The 9,688-nt window shown below is 30.9% G+C and overlaps 1 protein-coding gene across 1 annotated transcript; it reads left to right on the top strand.

Annotated features, from left to right (window-relative positions):
- Window positions 1-388: 388 nt before the first annotated feature.
- LOC120071265 (ruBisCO large subunit-binding protein subunit beta, chloroplastic) lies at window positions 389-5,818 on the top strand. The gene is made up of 14 exons (XM_039023433.1): window positions 389-576; window positions 1,390-1,635; window positions 1,753-1,878; window positions 1,996-2,133; window positions 2,212-2,307; window positions 2,590-2,832; window positions 2,919-3,153; window positions 3,273-3,442; window positions 3,552-3,629; window positions 3,714-3,785; window positions 3,959-4,063; window positions 4,294-4,386; window positions 4,479-4,571; window positions 5,412-5,818. Exons 2-14 carry the CDS (start codon window positions 1,405-1,407, stop codon window positions 5,547-5,549), a joined length of 1,818 nt encoding a protein of 605 aa, XP_038879361.1. The 5' UTR covers window positions 389-576; window positions 1,390-1,404; the 3' UTR covers window positions 5,550-5,818.
- The last annotated feature ends 3,870 nt before the right edge of the window (window positions 5,819-9,688 follow it).

Here is a 9,688-nt window from a genome sequence, read left to right as displayed (position 1 = left end):
AATGATTTTTTTCTCGAGTCATTTCAATTAGACTCTAAATTTTTTGATTGTTTTCAAATAAAAGAAAATGAATCGACTTATTTATAAATATAATAAAATGTCATTGATGGGTTGCGATAGATAGTGATATTTTATTATATTTGAAAATATCGTTGAAAGTTAACATTTAAAACAATAACACTAAACTTTTAGTTGGAAAAAAAATTAATATTGTTTTTTGTATTTAAAAAAAAGGAAGGGGCGAAGGAGCAAAGGTTCTAGAGTGTTCCAAAATAAGACAATGGAGGAGGGGGGCTCTAATGGAGGGAGAAGCCAAGCCAAATCCAACGGCCAACAATTGCTGGAAGCTTCAAGAGCCTACATGATTCTTGGGTTCGTTTTGCTCTCATTTTCCTATCTATCCTTTTGGAATTTGCTATAAAGAAACCTACTACTCTTCTCCTACAAAACCCGTTTTATACTCTCTGTATTACCGCTGTTTTGCCTCACTCACAGCGCTCGCCTCTCACCCTCTTATCCAAATCAATCCTTCTCCTTCTAAACCCTAAAACCCCTTTGCGCCTCCGCCGTTTTCTTGTAAGATTCCTTCTCTTTTTTCATTCTGTTGGACTTTCTTATCCTTTACTTCTACTGGGTCATGCTTGCATTTCTACTTGGGTTTTGTTTTTGCTTGCTGATTCTGTTTTCTGTATCCTTTTTTGAGCTTTTTGACTGTTTGGGATTTTTGGGTTTCGATTGTTGGTGGAAACTTGTGTGTCAATTGATCAATTCATTTATTTGTGTCATTTCATTTCTGGGTTTTGATTTATCTAGTATTTTCTACATGGGTTTCGGGTTTTCTTCTTCTTGTGTGCATATTTGTAGCTTGTGATTCATTTATATCTCGTGTTTTGTCTATCTCTTTGTTTGAGTTTTCAGACATTTTTGGGTGTTTATTGTTGTTTGAGAATTGTGTGTCAAATGTCAAATGTCAAATGTCAATTGTCGATTCTATGTTGTTGAATTTGATTGTGTCATTTGGTTTCTGGGTTTTCTCTATTTAATCTTCCTACATGGGTTTTGGGTTTTCTTACCCTTATTGTGTGTATTTTTAGCTGATTTTCGTCCGTGCTTGCTGATTTAATTCTTCATTCTCTATATGATTTTTTTTTTTTTTTGGGTCTTTGATGTCGTTTGAGAATTGTGTGTCAATTCCTGTGTTGATAATGTTGTTTGTCATTTCTGGTTTACAATCTATCCAATCTTCTCTGCATGGGGTCTCTAATCTAAGTCTACTTTATTTTCAACTCATGAATTTCCATCAGATTGCATTGTCAACCCTTTGCCCTATTTGTTTGCAATTGTTTTTATGAAGTAAATTGACGGTGTGATGATTACTTTCTGTGTCAGTTTGGAAGAGGGTAGATGGCTTCCACTTTCACAGCAATTGGGACCCTTGCTGCGCCTGGAAGCCGTGTAATGGATAAAAAGCTTTTATCATCTTCTGAAAAGTTGACTTCTCGCACATCCATTTCTTCATTTGCACTCCCGAGAAGACAGAGCGTAGTTCTAAGAAGAAACCGTTCTTCCAAGATCTCTGCCATGGCCAAGGAGTTGCACTTCAACCAGGATGGCTCGGCTATTAAGAAATTACAGGTAAGCTCCAGTTGTTGCTTGTTCATTCAGTTGTTCTTGTTGTCTGGAAATCTTCTTGCGATGAAGCTATTTTGGTTCCTTTTATAGTTCTTGTAATGAGACGTCTCTTTGTTTCAGAACGGTGTGAACAAACTTGCAGACTTAGTTGGAGTTACTCTTGGACCCAAAGGAAGGAATGTGGTTCTAGAGAGCAAGTATGGCTCCCCAAAAATTGTTAATGATGGTGTAACTGTTGCAAAAGAGGTATCCCATTCCCACCTCTGTATTTAAACTTCATTTATTCCATTCTATATCTCTATACTGAAGTACTTTCAAATTTGTATTTGTTTCATTCATTGTGGTTTTACTTGTGACGGTTAGGTTGAATTGGAGGATCCAGTTGAGAACATTGGTGCTAAGCTAGTCAGACAAGCTGCTGCGAAGACCAACGATTTAGCTGGTGATGGAACTACAACTTCAGTTGTTTTGGCTCAGGGTCTTATTGCTGAAGGTGTCAAGGTATCCAGATTCAGAGTAGTGCTATGTTTAAGCATCTCCACATATGAGTTTTTACTAACTGATATGAACATATTTTAGGTAGTAGCAGCTGGAGCAAACCCTGTTCTTATCACAAGAGGCATTGAAAAAACTGCCAAAGCCTTGGTCTCTGAACTCAAACAAATGTCAAAAGAGGTAAAATTGCAGGGTTTAATGATTCTGTCATTTGGTGCATGTTTGGGAGTGATTTTAATAATTGTTAAAATCACTTTTATCGTATTCAAATGTTAAATGGTCTAGACTGTTGAATGCAATTTGCATATTATCAAAATTAGTTTTGAATGATTATAAGCATGTTTCATAGAGCTTTCGAAAATGACGAAGTGATTTTAACCACTTCATGATCACTCCATAACGTGTCCTTGATGGTTGGATGTATTTGTGAATAAGCTAGATTAAGATGTGATATTGTTCTAGGTTGAAGACAGCGAATTGGCCGATGTGGCTGCAGTTAGTGCTGGAAACAACTATGAAGTGGGTAATATGATTGCTGAAGCCATGAGCAAGGTAGGAAGGAAGGGTGTGGTGACTCTTGAAGAGGGAAGAAGTGCTGATAACAGTCTCTACGTTGTCGAGGGAATGCAGTTTGACAGGGGTTATATCTCTCCTTATTTTGTTACTGATAGTGAGAAAATGGCTGTGGAATTCGAGAACTGCAAGGTAAATGCAATATTCCATCCCTCTTAGAACTGCCAGGTATAAAATGTTCGTGTCTTCTAACCATCTGTACTTTGGGAATCATACAGCTGCTTCTTGTTGACAAAAAGATCACCAATGCAAGGGATCTCATTAACATACTGGAGGATGCTATCAGAGGTGGCTATCCTGTCGTGATAATGGCAGAGGATATTGAGCAAGAAGCTCTGGCAACTCTTGTTGTAAATAAATTGAGAGGATCTTTGAAGATCGCTGCACTTAAAGCTCCCGGGTTTGGAGAACGCAAGAGCCAGTACCTTGACGATATTGCTATTCTCACTGGAGGTCTTTCCTCTTCTTCATATATGAGTTATCATTAAAAAATCTTAATAAGAAGGAAACGTAAGTGTGTGATTTGTGTTTTTCTGGGGTTGTTGAAAGTTCTTTTTTGTGTTGTGATACAGCCACGGTTATCAGAGAGGAGGTAGGGCTTTCCTTAGACAAAGCTGGAAAAGAGGTACTTGGACATGCATCCAAGGTAGTGCTTACCAAAGATACCACAACGATCGTTGGTGATGGTAGCACCCAAGATGCAGTGTCTAAGCGTGTTGCACAGATTAAAAATCTGATTGAGGTAGTGATAGCGATATTTTTATTTCATTTTATTGTTTTTGCTTGAAACTTTCCACGCCAATGCTTGAGCAGACAAAACTGGGTACTGATTTGGCTAATTGATTATGTAGGCTGCAGAACAGGACTATGAGAAAGAGAAACTTAATGAGAGAATCGCTAAACTTTCTGGTGGTGTAGCAGTTATACAGGTATATTTATTTGGTTTGTGGCTTTGTGCAGCATATCAGCTTGTTTTGCTATACATGGTTCTGACTTTTTGGCAAATCTTGAAGGTTGGAGCACAAACTGAGACAGAACTCAAGGAAAAGAAATTGAGAGTTGAAGACGCTCTTAATGCTACAAAGGTACTGTCTAATGCTGTATTTATAATTCAGATCCCTTGTTAAGTTTCCAGATTTTTATCTAAAATGACTGTATTATCTAAGAATTTATGAGAAACAGCTGGGACTGGAACAATGATTACCTTTTCAGCTTGAATAGATTTGGGTTAATTTCGAAAATTTAAAATGATTTGCAGGCAGCTGTTGAGGAAGGTATTGTTGTTGGTGGTGGTTGCACCCTCCTCAGACTTGCATCAAAGGTGGATGCCATCAAGGAATCCTTTGAAAACGATGAGGAGAAGGTAACCTGTCCAGTAAATTTAAATTTTCTTTGTGCATTGTTATCTCCTTTATCATAATGTTCTATTAACTCGGTCATACTATAAAATGGCTGCACACAAGTCCACTACATAGAAGTTTTTTAGGCTGGTTGATTATTGGTGGTTTAGGCATCTTGTTTTTGCTACCTTTTTGTTGTTCTTTACTGTCTACTGTTGGTTTTGTTTCTAAAGTTCTATTGGTTTGATGGCAGGTTGGAGCAGACATTGTCAAGAGAGCATTGAGTTATCCCCTCAAGCTGATTGCAAAGAATGCCGGAGTCAACGGTAGCGTTGTTAGTGAGAAGGTATATATGATTACGACACAACTCCCCATTCAATCTTTGCTGTTCCTCATTGTGGTTGTATAGAAGTGTTGAGGTTTTTGTTTCTTTATCAGGTATTATCCAGTGACAACTATAGATATGGATACAATGCTGCAACTGGGAAGTATGAAGACTTGATGGCTGCTGGAATCATCGATCCAACCAAGGTGAGGACTTTTTTGTGATAACAATCTTGTTCTTGGGTAAGAAACTGAGCTTTCACGGAGAGAGATGAATATGAAAGAATGAAAAGAGGAGATTCTGGACTAACTACAAAAAGAACCTCAATCTAACAAAATTAAGAGTGTGTTTGATTTAACTTTTTAAGTGTAATTTTGAAAATGAGTCATTTTGGAATAAATTAGAGTGGTTGACAACCACTTAAAATAGCTTAAGATTGTCAAAGTTTATTTTAAGCAGGCTTTAAAATAAAAAAGTTAAATAAAACGACTTTTTTGAAAAACATTTTTTTACAACGTAGCAAGAAACTGAGCTTTTACATAGAGAAATGTGTAAACAAGTCCAACAAAAGGGAGAGACTGAGGACTAACAACAAAGAGAACATAGCTACAACATTCTTTTTTCTTGGGTAAGAAACTAAGCTAGTCCAACAAAAAGGAGGGACTGGGGACTTACTTCAAAAAGAACCTCAGTCCAACAAAATTAAACTAAGATGATAGTTAAAACGTTTTTATTCTGGAGTAATAAAGAATGTATAGGTCCATAAAAAAACAAGTCCAACAAAAGGAGAGACTAACTAGAAAAAAGGAATTTCAATCCAACATAATAAAACTAAGATCATAGTTACAAAAATGTATGGCGTGATTCCAGCCTTTGAAACTTCATCACAATGGCTCCACCTCGTTGAAAATCATATTGGATGATAACAATGTGTAGCCTGCTTGGTTTCTCTTTGAACTTGGATGATATTAGTTGTTGAATATGACTCGAAAGTTGAGATACACGTATAACTGTCTGAAATGGCTTGTGTGTTTATGTGATTTCAGGTGGTTAGATGCTGCTTAGAGCATGCAGCTTCAGTGGCAAAGACATTCTTGATGTCAGATTGTGTGGTGGTGGAGATCAAGGAGCCTGAACCAGTTCCTGCTGGCAATCCCATGGACAATTCAGGATACGGGTATTGATGAAAGAGTAGCACTTAGTAATAATGAAGAGAGCCATTCCATGGGAGAGAGAGAGAAAGAGGAGAAATAGAAATTAATTCTGTGATGAATGTTGAGGTAAAAAAAAGCCATTTTTCTTCTTTATTTTTGTAGATTCAGCCACTTCTTTGTACTAGAGAGTGACCTTAGATGAAAATGTCAAAGCATTCAAAGAACATGACAATGATTGAGAGCATCCATCTTCTTCTTTAGTGGAATTTTAATGATTAAGAGCATCTTCTTCTCTTAAAGTTCTCCCTCTTTTTCCATGTTGAAAAGTATCATCTGGCCTTATTGCTTTGAGAAATGGGTGTCTTGTGGTTGGCAAGGTACTATTGACCTATTATTATTACATGCCTGTGAACTTTAGGTGATGTATTAACTTAAATCTCAATTTGATAATTGTATCAATTTTTATTCTAATATCAACTTAAATTTTAAATTTTTGAATTTTTATAATTGTATCAATTTTTGACTCTTAATTATGTTTTATTTGATTACTTGAAAGTTTGAGATTTAAATTTTAACGAATTTTAACGAAAGTTTAGAGTTTAAATTGATATATTTACGAGAGTTTAAGGTTTAAATTGATACATGGTTTAAATTGATATAATTATTAGTTTTTGGTTGGGGATTAATTGTTACAATCTTTAAAGTTTAAGGCTTGAATTGTTACCATTCAATTCTAAGAGTATAAATTGATATTTGTCTTATTATTTTAAATAAGATGTCTAGTAATAAATCGAATTATAATAAAATTGTATTTCCTACTTATCGTTGATTTAAATTATTTTGGTTGACTTTAGATTATGTTCTCCTTCTTTTTAAAAAAAATAATTAAAAAAATTGACAGATTTGAGAGCATTAGTTAATTAAATGCAACTTTATAACTTTATCAACGTAATATTTCATGGACGTCAAGACATCTATTATTATTATTTTTTTTTAATTCAAATAAGTGTAGAAGTTGACGTGGGAACCGTTTATGATTGTTTTCTTTTTCTGAATTAGGAAAGTGTTATAAATAAATGTTTAAAATGTCAATTTTAATGAAAATATTAAAATTTTAATTTTACAAAAATTTGGATGAAAAATATTGATATCGATATCGACGGAGAAACATTATAAAAGCGAAAAATTCAAAATTTAAATTTAAATTAATAAATAAACATTTTATGATTATTAAACAAATTAACATATCTATTATCGATTTTACTGTTTAATTATTATGTTTTGTAGATTTTTCTATGATATAATGGAAATATGATTTACCCATCATTTCAATATCGTCAAATCTAGAAAAATATGAAAATATTGATGAAAGTGTTGGAATGTCGATGAAAAACTAATATTATATGTAAGTGATATTTCTCTTCCGATTAGAGGTTTTGTCATAAAAAAAGACCATACATTTATATCAAAAATTATATTAAAAAAAGCATGTAAAATAATTGAAGATATTAAAATCACAGCAAATTAGTATATATCACTAAATAATTAAAATATAAAATTGTCCATAGTCTCAGTTAGCTAGGGTGTTTGTAGGTAGAATTGGATTGTAACACTTTTTAAATCGAATTTAATTATTTTATAATTTATTCAACCTTAACAATTTTTTATTAAATAATGAACTCAACCTAATCATATAGCATTTGGTTTGTGTTTGGCTTGAGTTATTGGGTCATTATTTAAATTTTCATTTCAAAAAGGAAAAAAAAATGTTAATATGTAAAAAAGAAAAATATATATATTTAATTATTTTCATTTTTTTATAATATGTAGAGTGGGGAGATCGAACATGTAATTTTGAAGTTAATTGATGCCGGTTAAACTATACTCACGTATTGAATTAAGACTAGCCACTCAATTCTAATTTATATTATGAATTTTTTTTTATAAAGTGTAAGGAAAGTTTTTTTTTTAATAGCCATGGAATAATAAATTATTTGAAAAAATCATGAACCTATTTACATTAAAATGAATATATGTATATATATTTGTATTGTAAGTAAAAATAATATAACTTTTAAAATTAGTAATAAGTTTACATTGGCTCGGGCTATTTCAAGTAAATCATAAAATCAACATGTTTTTTATTTATTTGATCCAAATCGAACTCAAGATATGCTGGTTGGGTTAGATTGATTGGAATTTTTAAGTCTCGATTTTATCTTGTTTAATTGTTGGAACATATATTTCCTTTTTTAAAAAAAAAAAAAATCAAATTTTCGTAATTTTTATCTGAATTGTTGAGATTTTCCTTAAAAATATGATCAACTTGATTTAATATTATCTCAAAGTCGGTTAGGATTGATTAGAGATTTTTTTTAAAAAAAATAATTCGTATTTAAATTCTTTTAATAAAATCTTTTTAAAATACATATCGAACGGTTGGCCAAACATTTTTACTTGATTCAAAATGATTTATTTTTAAAATTAAACCAAACAAACATCTTGTTTGTATTTTTTAAATTACTGTTTTGTTATTATTTAAAATTTGAAAAAGTTGAAGTCAATTATCATTTTTTTATGATCTATTTTCGTTTTTTATAATATGGGAGTATTTTTAAATATAAAAAAATATTTACACTTCATAGGAAAAAATTCTAAAAGTATACAACACTCTTCAAACTTTTTTTTCTGTAAAATATAAATATTTTTTGGATTTAATTTTATTGATAAGAATTTCTTTATTTTTGTTCATTTTTCTTTAAAAAAAAAAAAGAAAAAATAAATAAACAAGTTGGTTCATCGATTTACTATCTTTTAAAAATAAAAATCCAATTATCTATTCTTAAAAAAAACTATGGTTAAATGCAGATTTGGTAGCTAAAAAAAATGTTTATAATACATTTTCAAATGTTTAATTTAAAATCTAAGTCATTTTAGAAAAAAATAGAGTGTTTGACAAACTTTTGAAGAATATTTTTAACAACTTTTATGGGAAGTGTTTAAATAAAAAAGACTTTAAAAAAACACGTCAATCCAAAGACCCTTGGTTATTTGTCTAGTTAATCTATGATAAAATCATTTTTTCCTTACTCTAAAAATAAATCAATTTTAATAATATGAAAAATATATCTAAGAATGTAAAATTAATAATTAATTCTAATAGTATAAAAAATATATCTAAAAAATATAAAATTAAACATTAAATTGATTTTAAACGATAAAATCTAATTTCAAACTTTTTAAAATCACTCCAAACCTGCACTTATATAAAACATTAGTGTGAAAATAAATCCACGTGTGTAATTTTTGGCAATAAAAAATTCAAATGAGAAATAAATAAATAAATAATTAAGAAAAAAAAGGAGAGAAGAAAAAGTACACAGAAAATAGCCAAAACAAATATCAGTTTCGATAGTTGCGAAAAGCGCGTCCCTTTTTACCATTTCTTTTTCCCTATTTTTATTTATATTCCCACATCTCCTTTAACCGTTTCCCATCCTTTTCTCTCTTCTATTTATTTATTTATTATTATTATTTTAAATATAATTCTAATTCTAATTTTATTTCTACACTTTTTTTTTATGAACTTTTCATTTTTTTTTTAAGATTTCAAAATATTTTTCTCTAAACAGCAAATCTACCTACTTCAAATGACCTAAAATTTGATAGCTAACTTCGAATTGTCATTATCTATCTCGACGACGGTGCTAATACGAACCACAATTTCTAAAGTTCTAGAGCTAAACTTGTAGGATATTTTTTATAAAAAATTTTAAGTTGTTTATTGATTTAGTTTTAAATTTTAGTTATTAGTTTGTTGAGATATCTTACCAAATATGAAATTTTAAATATCTGTAGATTATGGGATTTTTAGGCAATGATTTGACTATGGTATTGTGTGGTAGATTAAATTAATATATTACATGATTCCAAGAAGCATTTTGGAAGTTTGTGATTCCAATGTCCAAAAAAATAAGAAATAAAACCCAAATATAAAAATTAAAAAATTAAAAAATAGGAAAAAGTAAGCATACAGAAAGAGTGGGAAAAAGAGGAAGAATTGAATGAAAAACGTAACACTCCAAATCCATGCATGTTACTAAATGACTAATCTTTTTTTAAATTGATTTATTTTATTTTAGTTTTTAAAATTTCAATCAAAAAAAGTT

The sequence above is a fragment of the Benincasa hispida genome, chromosome 2, assembly GCF_009727055.1.
Source record: "Benincasa hispida cultivar B227 chromosome 2, ASM972705v1, whole genome shotgun sequence".
NCBI classification, from domain to species: domain Eukaryota; kingdom Viridiplantae; phylum Streptophyta; class Magnoliopsida; order Cucurbitales; family Cucurbitaceae; genus Benincasa; species Benincasa hispida.
This window is presented reverse-complemented; position numbering and strand designations above follow the sequence as displayed.

Excerpts from the sequence above, each read along its gene's own strand:
- LOC120071265 (XM_039023433.1), top strand. The coding sequence starts at position 1,405 with ATGGCTTCCACTTTCACAGCAATTGGGACCCTTGCTGCGCCTGGAAGC. Across the intron at positions 1,879-1,995 it reads GTGTAACTGTTGCAAAAGAG|GTTGAATTGGAGGATCCAGT; the intron begins GTATCCCATTCC and ends TGTGACGGTTAG. Across the intron at positions 4,572-5,411 it reads GAATCATCGATCCAACCAAG|GTGGTTAGATGCTGCTTAGA; the intron begins GTGAGGACTTTT and ends ATGTGATTTCAG.